The 16,284-nt window shown below is 39.4% G+C and overlaps 1 protein-coding gene across 1 annotated transcript in view; it reads left to right on the forward strand.

Moving 5' to 3' along the window:
* TRPM1 (transient receptor potential cation channel subfamily M member 1) overlaps positions 1–16,284 on the forward strand; it is an 89,525-nt gene that overhangs the window by 51,909 nt on the left and 21,332 nt on the right. The window contains 8 exon segments of the mRNA XM_029951274.1: positions 1,945–2,237; positions 4,817–5,045; positions 9,432–9,554; positions 9,753–9,884; positions 11,020–11,148; positions 12,860–13,111; positions 14,234–14,426; positions 15,934–15,954. Coding sequence (XP_029807134.1) covers positions 1,945–2,237; positions 4,817–5,045; positions 9,432–9,554; positions 9,753–9,884; positions 11,020–11,148; positions 12,860–13,111; positions 14,234–14,426; positions 15,934–15,954 — 1,372 coding nt within the window.

The following is a 16,284-nucleotide window of genomic DNA, read 5'->3' on the forward strand; positions in this document are numbered from 1 at the left end:
AAAGAAATTCAGTAGCATATTTTAAAAGTTCTAAGCAAGTCATTAAAGTTTTCTAAGAATGCAAGTATAATTTAATGTTAGTAAAATTTTTAGTATATTACATCACATCAGGAAGTCAAAGAAGGAAAACAGTATCATAACATTTTTCTTATTAATATTTTTAATGTTTTATGTTTTATTTTTTATATTTGAGAGAGAGAGAGAGCACTAGCAGAGATGAGCAGAGAGATGGAGACAGAATCTGAAGCCGGCTCCAGGCTCTGAGCTGTCAGCACAGACCCCAAAGTGGAACTCAAACTCAGGAGCAGTGAGATCATGACCTGAGCCACCCAGGCACCCCTAGCATTTTGCAATAAACACAAAAGAGGAACTGAAAAAAACATAAAACAAATTCCTTAACTTGTTTAAAAAATTTACTAGAAGGAGAATGATAAAATAAAAATATCCTCTGATGTGATTAAAATACATGTATACTTTATAGCAACAGGAATCTATTACTAAACAGTACTGACCTGGAGTCATTTTTATTAAAATCAAGAACAAGACAGCATGCTCATTATTGTTGGCATTGTAATGAACCCCATTAGTTTTTTTTAATTCTTCTAGAAATTCTACCATATGAAAAAATAAATGTTAAAGAAGGAATATGTAAAAAAGGGAGAAAATAATGACTTTAAAAGAATACTTAAAAGAGGGAGAAAATGATTAGGGCAAAAAATATTTTTCATCTAGAAAATCCAGGAAAATGAACTAAGTTTCTCTCACAATAGTGCAAAAGTACCCAGAAACCAACTTAACAAGGAACCTTAAGAACAAAGCACTAGACATAAAAAATATGTGCACGTGAATGGAAGAAACACAGCATATTAGGACTACTGTCAAGATTCCTCTCAAATAAATTCATGAGTTAAACAGCACCCCAATTTCTGTATGGATTCAGGGTAGAGGTGTCGATTCTGTGTTCACCATGAGGACTGATCATTAACATTATCACATCCTTGCGGATGGACTTGTGGTCTGATCAGGGCTGTGATATGGGGCTTTCCCTAATTTCCTATTCTCTCACGTTCTTTATGTTAATGTAGGGTTTGTCTCTTGGGTGAAGGTCCACCTTTAAAATAGTCTGGTCCCTCTCCTCTTTTTAGGTTTATACTTTTACCACCTTTATAATAACTTTATGAGTCCATTCAGGCTTTCTATTTTCTAGAGTCAACTTTTGTCATTTAGACTTCCCCAGAAAACGGTTTATTTCATCTAGACTTTCAAGTTTATTGGTATAAACTTTTATATTGTATTGTAATTGTTTCAGCCTCCTCAATATCTTGGCTGGGTACCCTTCTGATTTAAAAAAAACTTTTAGGGGCGCCTGGGTGGCTCAGTCTGTTAAGTGTCCAACTTCAGCTCAGGTCATGATCTCACGGTGTGTGGGTTCGAGCCCCGCATCAGGCTCTGTGCTGACAACTCAGAGCCTGGAGCCTGCCTTCAGATTCTGTATCTCCCTCTCTCTGTGACCTTCCTCTGCTCGTGCTGCCTCTCTGTCTCTCAAAAATAAATAAAAAAACATTAAAAAATTTAAAAAAAACTTTTAATGTTTATTTATTTTCTGAGAGGAAGAGAGACGGAGCACAAGTGGAGGAGGGGCAAAGAGAGAGGGAGACACAGAATCCCAGACAAGCTCACACACAGAGCTTGATGTGGGCTTTGAACCCATGAACCATGAGATCATGACCTGAGCTGAAATCAAGAGTCAGATGCTGACTAAGCCACCCTGGCACCCCTGCACATCTTTTCTAAAGAATTAATATACTGAGTGAAAACCACAGATGTACTTATGAAATCACTTTTTTACCACAGACAGAGGGGTTTTCCTTTTTCCAGTAATCTTAAAATCCTTTGTTGCATACTTAAGGCAGAACCAGAAAAAATGTGCTTGTCTCCCCTCAGGATGATGAGCCTCCAGCCAAAGGGAAGAAAAAGAAAAAGAAGAAGAAGGAGGAAGAGATTGACATCGATGTGGACGACCCTGCAGTGAGTCGATTCCAGTACCCCTTCCACGAGCTGATGGTGTGGGCTGTGCTGATGAAACGCCAGAAAATGGCGGTCTTCCTCTGGCAGCGAGGCGAGGAGAGCATGGCCAAGGCCCTGGTGGCCTGTAAGCTCTACAAATCCATGGCCCACGAGTCCTCTGAGAGTGAACTGGTAGATGACATCTCCCAGGATTTGGACAACAATTCAAAGTTAGTTTCTCATGGGAATTTAAGAACCAGAAGAGGCTATTGTCCTGAGTACTTATCCCTTTGGGGGAGGGTTGGCAAATGTATTTTTCACTTAAGGACAAATATCTCTTTTTTTAATGTTTATTTTTGAGAGAGACAGAGTTCGAGTGGGGAAGGGACTGAGAGAGGGGAAACACAGAATTTGAAGCAGGCTCCAGGCTCTGAGCTGTCAGCACAGAGCTTGATTAGGGCCTTGAACCCACAAACTGCAAGATGATCATGACCTAAGCTGATATCAGAGGCTTAACCAACTGAGCCACCCAGGCGCCCCGAGTACAATTATCTTCAAAGCTTGTTCATAAACCATTTTGTCCATCATGTCAATATTTTTTGTTCTCTCTGTGGTATTTCTAGACTGTCATTTTTTTAATACTGTCCTCTCATGTGAACTATGAAACATAATTTTAGGGGTGCCTGGGTGGCTTAATTGACTAAGCATCTGACTTTGGCTCAGGTCATGATCTCATGGTCCATGTGTTCGAGTCCCATGTCGGGCTCTGTGCTGACAGCTTGGAGCCTGAAGCCTGCTTCAGATTCTATGTCTCCCTCTCTCTTTGCCCCTCCCCCCACTTCTCTCTCTCATATAAATAAACATTTAAAAATTTTTTAAAAAAACATAATTTTAATGCAAAGACAGTGAAACAGATTTTCATACAGAAACACACAGGAGAGTACAACTCTGGTGAGCAAGTGCCCCTGGACTTGACCTCTGCAAGTGCATCTCAGTTTTTCTCCTACTTAGGTAGGACAGGACAGCCAGAGGGGCCTGCAGTTGGGAACGTCCCTTCCCCCAGGCCATTAGGCTCTGATGATACCCCAATAGAGTAGGTTCTGGCTAACTGGTTTCTCCTTTAGGCAGGCCTTGTTAAGGAGACTAGAGTACGCCAACATATTTCAAAATGGTTCCTTTTTCCCTCTCTGTGCTGGCAGCATGAGATTTTTCTCTCATCTCTAGGAGAACTTGGTGGAGCTCTTGGAGGTAAAACTCACAAAAATGTGAGCACAATTCCCTAAGACTGGGCCCCCTCTGGAATTATTAAGTCTCAGAGTTGTCCTCAAGAAGCCTCGAACAATTTATGAGTTACAATTTGGGTTTTCCTGCTCCAGCTCTGGTTTCAGAGGTTTCTGCTCTGGTACATTGTGAGTCTCTATATCTCTGGTCTGTCTCCTACAGTTTGGGGAGTAGCAGTTTACCCTGTGACCTCAGTTCTCTGATGAACTTAGAGGAGTTGTTGATTTTTTGTTTGTCCAGCTTTGTAGTTAATGTTAGTGCAGAGTGGTGACTTCCAAGCCCCTTACGTGCAGAACTAAAAACCAGAAGTCCCAATACAACTTTATAGACTCATGAACTTGGGGCCTAACCAAGCAACTCTGCCAACATCCCACATCTTTGTTTTCTGAAGCATACTCCTTTTATTTTGGACTCAAGGATTTCTAAAGTCACTAGTTGATTTTTAAACATTGGGAATTCAAGGCTGTCTAAAAAATGGGGGATGTTCCCATCTCAGTGGGTTGGTAAATACCATCCCTCTCCTGCCTGGAGGATTGTCATGGTAATGTGTCACCTCACAGCCTGTGGGACCTGAGACCAGAGAGAATTCCTCTTCAGGGAACAGACAAGGCCATTCCTCCACACAGAATTCCTCTCTTTTACATCTTTCAGCTCATAACTGGAATAAAATCTTATGGAAAATGAAGAAACAAAAACAGAAAAGGGTAATCGCTCTGGGACTTCATCTTAACCACATTCTACGAAAAATGTTGAAGGTATAGGGAACGTTTATGATAGTCATTGAATATTTGAATGAGGGCAGTGTAGAAAATGGGATACAGTTTAGGTTTACAATTCAACTTGTCATCCTCTCCTCTTCTCCCCCAACTTGGCTCCCATTATTTTCCCTACTCCACCTTCAGCCACTGGCCCTCTCTGCTCTAGGCCCCCATGACAACTAGAACTTGTCTTTATCATAGCCTGAGAGCATTGAATTCTCGTGTGACCAATGTGTTATTGAAGTATTGCACGCAGGCAGGGAAAGGCACACGTACAAATCTATGGCTTGATGACTGTTCACAAACAGAAGACACCAGGATGACCAGCCCCTAGACCAAGAAACAGGACCTTACCCAGATCTGCCAGCATTCCTGGTGTCCCCTTTCTGTACCCTCCACAAAGGATAGCTATTATTCTGACCTCCATTGCCATAGCGCTGTGCTGTCCTTTCTATCTGCATTCTGTTCTGTGAAGATTTGAGGGAAGGGACTCTGTCTTCTCATATCTGAGTGCCTGAGGCCTGAGGGGCAGATTTGGGGTCAATCTAAACTTCATTTGCAGTAAGAGCAGCCCGCCCCCCAACACGACTGAGCACAGAGCCGCAGTCCCAGCCATTCCCGTCTGGCAACATACCCCAGGAGCTTCCTGAGTGCAGAGGATGGAAATCAAGGATTCTGTGTCCTGTGGCTCCATGATGCGCCTGTGGATATGTCTTCCTCACAGTGTGTGTGGCCACTGCAGCCTCAGCTCTGTGTTCCTTTCCCTCCAGAGACTTCGGCCAGCTTGCCGTGGAGTTGTTAGACCAGTCCTATAAGCACGATGAGCAGATCGCCATGAAACTTCTGACCTATGAGCTGAAGAACTGGAGCAACTCCACCTGCCTCAAGCTGGCGGTGGCTGCCAAACACCGGGACTTCATTGCTCACACCTGCAGCCAGATGCTGCTAACGGACATGTGGATGGGAAGGCTGCGAATGAGGAAAAATCCCGGCCTAAAAGTACGTTTGACTTAGTGTCATAACAGTAACAAGTGACACCTGTGAGCTCTTACTCTGCACCTTGCAGAGCCAGGCACGTCCTGTGGATTATTTCTTTTATTCCTCTGAATAGCCCCATGAGGGAGATGAAAACCCAGAAGCTTCAAGGTTAAGTGCCTTCTCTAAGATCTGAGCCAGTAAGGCATGGGTCCAGGACCTGAACCCAGGGGGTCAATGCCAGACCTAACTGGTATGCCCGACTCACAGAGATTGGAGTCCACACTAACTAACCACACCCCAGGACAGGCCCTCTTCCTGCCATTAAATTAGGCACCCGAACTCTGCTTCTATAGGTCTCCTTAAAACTCTGTGATTAGTTTTTTAATGTTTATTTTTATTTTTGAGAGAGATAGAACATTAGTGGAGGAGGGGCAGAGAGACAGAGGGAGACACAGAATCTAAAACAAGCTCCACGCTCTGAGCTGTCAGCACAGAGCCCGACATGGGGCTGAAACTCACGAACCATGAGATCATGACCTGAGCCAAAGGTGGCCACTTAACTGACTGAGCCACCCAGGCACCCCTGAAATTGTGTGATGTTATTTTAATTGGCAATGTTTCATTATATGGGGTTTATAGAGAATATGAAGTTATAATAGGGTTTGGAAGGATATCATGGGTACAAATTGTATTGTGATGAAATCTTAGCTCTGCTGTTTACTATGGCTAACTACTAGGTTATCTTAAGAAAAGATTCTAATCTTCAGATAAACCAACTCCCTCATGGTGATATCATGCCAATCTCATGGGATTGCCATGCGAGTAAAGACATTACATGATATACTGTGTAGTGTGGTTCTGGCAAATAGAAGGCATTTCATTTCTTAAAAATATGAATGTTATGCCTTATCCCATATGAAAACTGAGCAGTGGGATTATAAGTCTATCAGATTAGATGAGTATAAGGAGTCAGTGAAACCCAAGAAGGAGGTGCTCAAGAACAGAAATGGGTCCAATAAATAGATGGAATGACCAAGAGATAAAGGTTAAGGAAACAAGAACAGTTTCTTAACAAGAAAATCCTTAACATGGAAGGGGGATCAGATTTCAAGGAAAACAAAAATGCACACAAAAGTTAAGGCTCTGTTATCTCCAAATTAAATTTTAATTTAATTATAATTTAAATTAAAATTCAGAATGATTTTGAGCAACTGATAGTGTGTAACAAGACAATTCTACCTCTGATACTGAGAACATGATCCTTTAGTGGCACCAGAATTCTACATTAAAATTAGCATAGAGCCACGTAATAAACAATATTTATATAGTAATAAAGAATAGAAATGCTTTTTATTGGTTTTCAGTTTTTGAAATAGTCCCATAGACAAAGCACTGAAGACTCAAATATGATTCCTAAAAGAATGCAAATGACACCAAGTATGAAAATACAAAACGCAGACACCTTGGTGGCTCAGTCAGTTGAGCATCTGACTCTTGATTTCAGTTCGGGTCCTGATCTTGCAGTTTGTGGGATGGAGCCCCCTATCAGGCTCTGGGTTGACAGTGCAGAGCCTGCTTGGGAATCTCTTTCCCCTGCTTTGCCCCCCCTCCACTTGTTCTTTCTCAAAATAAATAAATAAACATATTTTAGGAAAAAAATACAAAAAGCAAAGGCACAACTGGGAAACATTGGGTGTGAGAAGGAGGAAGGGAGGGTGGTGAGAAGGGTAATATCCCATATTATAATGTGGGGAATCAAGACTATCAAAAGCTGTTGAAACAAGAGATAAGGATTTCAGTTCATGATATAAAGTTACAAAGGTAATCTTGTAGGAACTGAAAACATTCATGTGGCTATTAAAAATGGAAGCAGAGGAATAGAAAAAACCAAGATCAAGTCTTGTCTAAAATAATAGGATGCCAGGGCACCTGGGTGGCTCAGTCAGGTAAGCATCCAACTTGGGCTCAGGTGATATTCTCGGAGTTTGCAAGTTCAAGCCCCACACTGGGATCTCTGTTGTCAGCATGGAACCGCTTCACCCCCTCTCTCTCTCTGCCCCTCCCCTGCGTGTGCTCTCTCTCTCTCTCTCAAAAATAAAAATTAAAAAAATAAGATGTAAATAGGTAGTACTTAAACTAACAAAGAAATAGCAATACAAAATGTCACTCATGTTGTTAAAAATATGACATTATTAATAAGAACTAAAACCAGAAATAGTTAAAAGTGATTATCTCAAAATATAATTCAAAAATTTTTCTTGAAGACAAATGATGAAATTACATATTGAAAAACCACATTCTAAACCTGAGTATATCAACTCAGAACAACCAACATCAACACACATATGTAAATTACTGGATCTTAATGAAAAAGAAAAACTCTCTGGGCATCCAGGCAAAACACAACAACAATCAAAGCAAAAGTGACTTTTAAGGGAAAGAAAATTAGATTATCACCAGACTTTCAGCAGCAACCTTTTATGTCAGGGAAAAAAATCGTAGTATATCATATAAAGATACTCTCAGAAGGAAAATGACAGACCAGGATTTTATATCCAACAAAAGTGACTGTTAAATACAAAAGGTACACAGAAACCATTACTTACCAGCAAGCAAGAACACCAGGAAATATTGTTCCTATGAGCCCTTTCTGAAGACTATTAGAGAATGAACTTCCAAGAACCAAAATAACTAGAGAGGCATCAGTATAAGGACTAATGGTAAACCTCAGATATATATTTACATATAGTGCTGAGACTAGGGGAGGGTTAAGAGGGAGAGAGTATAGTATGCAATGGCTACGTGTTCTGATCATATAGATATAATACAACCTTTTTAAAAAGGAGGAAGAATTGGAGCACCTATACAAAAAAAAAAGTAACTTTTCAGTAATCATAATCAGTAGTAGTATTAAGATTGTTAATTCTGAATTAACACTGTTAATTCTGAAACTATAAAGTTAAAGCAATTGAATAACAAGGGATATATTAATTCTATCATGTCTGTCCTTGAGAACTAGGACTCCGAGTGTAACAAAAGGAAACACAGCTATAGTCTAGAAAGGGTAAGTGGAAAGCCTATTGTGCCTAAATGGCAGCATCAGTATGAACTCATTCCATCTCTGATGAAATGAAAGCCTTAGACACAACGACCTATTAAAAAGCAATGAACATCTCCAATGCCCAGATTGTGGTCTTGCAATACCATTTTCCACTAACTGAAGCCAGAACTTCTTGAAGAAATGATTCATTCCAGGTCTGGAGCAAGAGAATTCCAAGATAAGCCTGGAACATCTTGACATACCAGATGGCAAAGAAGCTATCAGAGATCAGTAGGGTAAGAACAAGGGGACAGAGGAGCCCACTTGAAGAGGCTACCACTGACCAAAACGGGCATTCAATTCTATTTCTTTCTTTGGTCTATCCATGCACTTATACTCCACTATCTTAATTATTGATTTTTTTATAGTATAATTTTTAATGTATGGTAGAAGTAGCCCTTTTGTGGTATCCTTAATAATGGATCACTGAGGGGGCACCTAAGTGGCTCAGTCAGTTAAGTGTTCAACTTCAGCTCAGGTCATGATCTTGCAGCTAATGAGTTTGACATCCACATTGGGCTCTGTGCTGACAGGCTCAGAGCCTGGAGTCTGCTTCAACTTTTGTGTCTCCCTCTCTCTCTGCCCCTCCCTCACTCACGCTCTCTCCCTCTCTTAAAAATAAACATTTAAAATAATAATAATTTATTAATTTAAATAACATATATTAATGTATATAAATATATATTTAATAAATATGTATAATATAATAATTTATTATTTAATATTATAATGTTGTATTATTTGATTACATAATAATATAATATTTCTTGTTTAATAATATGTTTCATTGCCTAATAATATTATAATAATATAACATTATGATAGTGTTTTATTATTTAATAATATAATATTTCACTATTTAATAATATTTTATTATTTAATAATAATATTGGAGACACACATCACAGTTATTTCTATAGAATATATTTTTTATCTACTTTACTTCAGTATTACTATATTTTATTTATTCTCATTTATTATATTTTAACTTAAAGATGTACCTGATTTGAAACTCAACGTAAGCTCTTTCCTTTTAAGACAGAATTCCACATAATACTGTCTGCTGTCTATCTAAAATAATTTGATGGAAGTTCTTAAAGTTTTCAGTCTGCAACTCTGTGTATCAAACCAAATAAGCCACAGAACACTAAAGCAGAGATAAGCCTGTTTTAGGACAACTCAATTTGTTGAGTAATGCCAAAGGTCATAATTTAAAAATTTTATATATACTAGGAAATTTTTCTAAAATTGCCATAGCTTAAAAATCTAAAAATTTAAAAAAAAATTTTTTTTCTCATCCTCTGTAGGTTATAATGGGGATTCTTCTCCCCCCTACCATCTTGTTTTTGGAATTTCGCACATATGATGACTTCTCATATCAGACATCCAAGGAAAACGAAGATGGCAAAGAAAAAGAAGAGGAAAATGTGGTCAGTGATACCCTTGATCACAATAATATCACTTGACTTTCATTCTCAAAATTGTTAAAATTTCTCTTACCATAAATTTAGAAACCACTGTAATTGGGGAATTGTGTACAATACTTTATTTTTAAAGGTGCCTATCTGTTAAACACTGTGCATTTCCCATTTAGCAACCTGCTTGCTGTGTGCTGTTCTGTTTTCCAGGATGTCAATGCAGACGCTGGTTCAAGAAAGGGCGATGAGGAGAATGAGCACAAAAAGCAAAGAAGCATTCCCATTGGAACAAAGATCTGTGAATTCTATAATGCTCCCATTGTCAAGTTCTGGTTTTACACAGTAAGGGCTCCTCCTCCGCATTGGCCATGTAGCATATTTTGAATATGCAGGATTGTTAGAATCAAGTAATGTGTCAAAGGCTTTTTAAAATGTTTTAAAATTCACTGAATTAAAATGAGTTATGAAAACAAAACTGGGACTAATTCAGATCTTCACCTAAAATCGTATCTCGATATCTTGTCCTGTATTTTACATGCATGTAGGAATGTGGCCATCCTAGCTCCAAATATGCCATTTCTTAAAGCAAAATAGTCCTATTTGCTTAAGATGAAGGATTTTTTTAATGCCTTCAGTAATACAAGCTTAGGGAACTATAGCTTTATTTTTAAATGAACACAGATGACTCGTGATTTAAAGAGCAGACTCACAAATGCCATTTTTTTCATAAAACTCATGGGGTCACTAAAGGAATGTGGTTGAACCCAGGTCATAAACTCCTAGAACAGGATAGCAAATCAAGGCCCCTCCACTCTGCAATGCACACCAAACTGACCACTATTTGGCTGCACACTCTCCTCCAGCTGCCTTTGGTGACCACTGTCTCCATATCCCCAATAGTGTGGTGCATCTATAACCAGAGAAGCCCCAGCCTTACACATGCATGCTGGGACATCTACAGATGCGCAGGTGAGAAGGCTCTGGGGGAACCTACCCCAGCTCTGGGAGGTCCCAGCAGGCAGACAAAGGCTCCCACAACCCTTGCAGTCTGGGTAGGTTGGAACAAGACTACTTATGAAATCCCAAGCACCAAGCTTCTGCCTCTGCCGGGCAGGCCCTGGCACTGTGGTTCCATTTGAGACTAGGCAGGGACAGGTGATGGGGGGTGAGCCTGTTTCTCATATTTTGTGCAGCTCCATAATCCCCCCATGAGCGTGACCGTAGCCACAAATAGATCTTCATTTAGAAGATGAAGTGTCAGTGCCCATATGACCCTAAAGTATAAAATGCCTCCTGACCTGCCTCAAAGTTTATCTGCACTGGTGATGTGAACAGAAAGTTTCCTCTATTGAGTCAGTCTAGTTGGAAATGAAAATTTGTTCTTGAAGACCTATCGACCTGATAACAGGATTTCAAAAGTGTGTTTCCAGCACGTGTTATCTCCGCAAACACTGCTAACAGTTGTTCTCCCCTTTAGATTTCATACTTGGGTTACCTCCTGCTTTTCAACTATGTCATCCTGGTGCGGATGGACCGCTGGCCTTGTCTCCAGGAGTGGATTGTCATCTCTTACATCGTGAGCCTGGCATTAGAGAAAATACGAGAGGTGATTACTCCAAAGGGCCATTCCAGCCCCACTAACCGCTGACTTTGATTCAGATACAGCTTCTTATTGTAAAAACACTTCATGCAAATCACAAGTACCATGGGACCTTTTTCTCTTTTGAGGTATCCCAATCCCAAATGTATTCTATTCCTTTGCATAAGATTTCTCTGTCTTCTGCTTCCAACTGAATTTAAACATGCAAATCAAAACACAAAGCAAAATTAATGTTTAGTAGCAAAAAAAAAGTAGTCTCAGTGCCTATAAAAGCAACAGTAAATGCTGCCAGATCCCTGAGTAAACCAGTTTCAACAACTGGTGGTTTACGGGAACTGAGCCTAGAAACAGACAGACATAATATGACATTTTCCCTACAACTTAGGACTCAGAATCGTGCCCGAGCTCCATCTCCCACTTGCAATGGGAATTCTTCCTTCTTATTAAGGAACAGCTTTCAGGAAACTCTGAGAGGAAATAGGGCCAGATATTTTTCTAACATCATCCACCGGTTTTAATTCACTACATTAGCTTGTAAAGGGAACGTTGACATCCCAGAAAATATGAATTTGAACTGAAAAAGGACAGAGGATTTCACATTTTTTCCACCTGACATAAAACCAGTACTATTGTTTTGCAATTATTACTAACCCTTTCTCTGAACCAAAAAAAAAATATTACTGGAAACTTCACCCCAACAGAGAGAGTTTGATGCTGTCAGTCTAACAAGAGCCTGAGAAAGAGAAAGAAGTGCCAAATCCAACATTTTACAACCCATCTCCTTTGCTACTATACTTTCTTTTCTAGTTGGGCTTCATCAAATTCTGAAGATATTACAAGTAGGGTTTCCCAAGTGGCCTGCCATACCATCCCTAGTGCCACCATGATCATGCTAAGTATAAGCCATGTGCTAAGATTTCCTCCAGTTACACCCCCCTTGGGTAGCCCTCAGCCAGTATGGACAAGTTGTTAAGCTAGTGAATCCCTTCTGTGTTGGCCAAAAAATAGCCACCATCCCATCCCGTTAGTGGGGGCCCCAGGACCTACGCAGTCTCCATAACTAAATGGGTACCACAGGGGACAGCCACCACCACTCCCCCCAACTGCAGAGTCCATGGGGCACTCTCTGTGTGTGCCTGTGCATGCTGGTTTTTCAATAATTTTAGTTTTACTCTGAGGAAATAGTGATTTTTAATCAGTGATTAAAGTGATTTTTAAAGGGTAATATCTCACGTAGGAAAATCATTTAATTTTTCCTCAACTTCTCCTATCTATGTTGCAAAGGAATTGTGGCAAACAAACATCTCCTAGCCCAATGCTGCCTTCTACACCAGGTGGATTACCCTTTTGTGAGCCCACGTGGGTGTGTCTGCCCGCTAGACTTTTCCTCCCGGACTAACTCAGGAACGTGGGCTGCCGGGCACATATCCAGAGTATTAGAAAGAAATTAAAAGGCAGCTGCTTTAATTACAGCCAGAAGGACATAATTTAGAAGGCATTTCCTGAGAGTTTGTGAAACACTGCATCTAGGAATATAGAAGATTCCATGGAATTTCCCTTTCGAGATATCTTTCTCTGCCTGAGAAAATTAGTGTGTAGAGGTCTTCAGCAGGAAATGGGATCAAATGCCCTGGAATGTTCCACCAGTCATATCTTTCCAAAATTCTGAGATGAGGCTTCCAACACAGTATTCCCTTTCATTGTTTTTTGTATTCAGATCCTCATGTCAGAACCAGGCAAACTCAGCCAGAAAATAAAAGTTTGGCTTCAGGAGTACTGGAATATCACGGATCTTGTGGCCATTTCCATGTTCATGATTGGAGCAATCCTTCGCCTGCAAAAGCAGCCATACATGGGCTACGGCCGAGTGATCTACTGTGTAGATATTATCTTCTGGTACATCCGTGTCCTGGACATCTTTGGTGTCAACAAGTATCTGGGGCCCTATGTGATGATGATCGGAAAGATGGTTAGTATGACACCCTGTTCAGAACTAGAGACACTGTCGTTGTGGTTAGAACCTGAAACTAAGCCTTGGGTGTGGCTTTGTCAGATTTCATTTGCTCTTTTCTTTGCAGTTAGTTTCTTCCAGGAATTGTTTTTTGCTTTAAGATACATAGTTTTCTTACATGTTAATGCAGTATATATACACAGTACATACTACTTTATACAGAGGTATATAATGTATATGTGTACATACTAATACTGTATGTGTGTGTGTGTATATATATATACACGTTTATTTATATATATATATATAGCAATAATTTGTTGATAACATGTGGTAAAAGTCACTCAGGTCACTCCCTGATCTGTATTCCAATCTTCAGCCCATGTACTCTAGCCTGAAATGAACGCAGATAATTCATGTGACTAGGCCAAGTTCATGGCAACATTTCCTCCAGAATAGGCCATACAAAACAAAACAAAACAAAAAAAAGGAGTCAGCATATCATCCTTACATCACCTGAAACAGCTTCAGTGTCAGGACTGGATCCTGCAGAAAGAAAGTCTCTTAAATTTAGGAATAAGTCGTTATAGTGCAAGTGGCTTTTCGTAAAGGGGTATATGATTTAGCTTATCCTGGAAAGGGCCCTCATTTTCAGAGATGTCCAAAATTAGGAATTATACCAATTCAGTATCCACAGTAACCAGAGCTCTACTCACTGTAACCACTCAGCGTTTACGTAATGAGCAAATAAATATCATTCTGTATTCTCAGTTCATCATCTTGTTCCTTAGATATCTCCTCCTCTTACTCCTTAGTTTCCCTTACAAATTCCTGTGTTTCTCCCATAATTCTTCCCTTTCTCCATTTGTACTTATAGTTATGAGAGGACTATTTGTTTATGGGCAACAATAGAGGAAAAGAAAGAGTAAGAGCAAATGAGGGGGTCAGTATTCTAGAATAAGATGTATGTACTGCATGGCGTATAAAAAGTAGGAGCCCATGTGTAGGATGCCAAGAAGGAAAAGAGGCTCTCTTATTCCTAATTAAGCATTCATAAAGTCTTTGGGAGAGCATTACAATGAACCAAGGTGAATCTGGCCAGTGAGTCAAGACAATAAGAGACATATTTTCTCTACTCAGATGATTGACATGCTGTATTTTGTGGTCATCATGCTGGTTGTGCTGATGAGTTTTGGAGTAGCCCGTCAAGCCATTTTGCACCCAGATGAGGAGCCTTCTTGGAGACTGGCCCGAAACATCTTCTACATGCCCTATTGGATGATCTATGGAGAGGTGTTTGCAGACCAGATAGACCGTAAGAATAGAATTCATAGTAAGATTCTCTTCCCTGCTTCTGAGGCAGATGATCAGTTCCAAATTAATGGAAAAGCATGTGTTAATTTGGAAATAAATTACTTTGTATTCTGCCATGAGCATGAAATCATTTTATGAAGGAGTAAGTGCAGAATATGAAATGTAGATTTTTGAGACATCAGTCATTTCTTCTATTCTAAAAACCAGTAGCCAGAATTTTGAGTCTGACATCCCTTTAGCTGGACCTGGTAAACCTCTCATCACATGAATGCTGTCCCAGTGCCGATATCCTAACACTTCTTCAGGCTTAATTTTTTTCTACCCCAAGGCAGAACTGGTAGTCTTGTTCTAAGAGAATGGGATCATGACCATGATAGGGTGACTGGTGTCTTGTGTCATCCTCTTCTTCAAGCCTCTTTTCCAAAGGCCATTTTCCATGTAGCTATCAATTTCCTCTTCTCTTAAGTAGTTCAAGTTTTATTATTATTAATTATTATGATGATGATTAAAAATAATCAGGATGTTAGCCGAGGAAATGAGCCATAATCCTCTCTGGATTTCTGGGTGGTGCAGGCCCCAGCTCCTCCCCAGGCTGAACTGGTAGGTCATGGCATCTCTTGTGTGGTAGTTTCTTCAGATCTGTTCTTGGTTTTGCCCCCAGGTTTTCATTTGCATGTTGTACTCTGTCACAAAGCATCAGACCACTATTTCCAGTGTTCTGCTTTTTGGGGATAGAAGGTCCTGAATATCCTCCATTTGTACGAAACACACAGTTGTCAAAACATCTTCTGACACTGGGTTAGACTGATAACTAGTTCCTACAATGCCTTCTATCTAGCTTTTAGAACATGACTCTGAACATATGATCACAAGTATCTCAAAGTCAATGTGAGATATTGAATGTGTTTGTAGCTTGGAAAACCAGAATGTAAAAATCTAATTTGGTTTCCAAGGAATATTTACTTAGGTAAACATATGATCCAGACATAAATTATAATGTTTTTAATTTTGTATTATTAAATTGGCTAATCAGAAGATAAAGAGGCAAACGAGTCTATTTTCAGTAACACCATTAAATGTAGGTTTTTGGTTCTTGATCTGATTATTGCATAATTTTGCATTTCTTTGTGCTTATGAGGTATGTGAATTGGGATATAGAGAATGCCTGATTGGTTGACCAGTTGGTTAAAATGATCATCTGCCAGTACCCTCATATCTTTTTCACAGTATTTTTTTAACTAAGAGCTTTTTGTTTTTATGACATATGGTAAAATCAATATTCATGAAATACATATATATTTCCTAGTATTAATAATGTGTTCAGTTTCTTCTAAATAGACCACTGTTTTCAAGCATGAATCTATAATTCCCAAGCTTGAATCCTTTGCATTTCTTGATGCCAAAACTGTTCTTATGTTTCTAATCATGTGTTTTACTTTTCTCTCAACTGTCATCTCATTTTCTTTCCTCCCTTCCTATCACAACTAAAAAAATAAATAAAATCCTGCTTTCCAATTGCTATATAGTCTACGCCATGGAAATTAATCGTAAGTTTACACAGAATTGATGACTCTAATTTATGAAGTGTGTGTATTAATCAATCTCTTCCTAAGCTAATTACTGATAGCCTTACACTGGTTTTAAATATTTCTCTTGTTTTCTGATGTTAATACTCTTTTAAACCGTAATAAGAAAAAAGTAGGTAGACTATAAATTTATGGCAATTACTTCACTGATCCCTGTTGCGATCATTCTATTTTTTAGGTCAGGAGATAGGCCCCATCGGATCAAAGTGGCATTTTGAATGAGCAGAGAGAGAAAATATTATTTTCCAAAATGATACCAGAATTGTTCATTAACAAAATTATTCCCAAAGT

Source organism: Suricata suricatta, chromosome 9, assembly GCF_006229205.1.
Source record: "Suricata suricatta isolate VVHF042 chromosome 9, meerkat_22Aug2017_6uvM2_HiC, whole genome shotgun sequence".
Lineage (NCBI taxonomy): Eukaryota > Metazoa > Chordata > Mammalia > Carnivora > Herpestidae > Suricata > Suricata suricatta.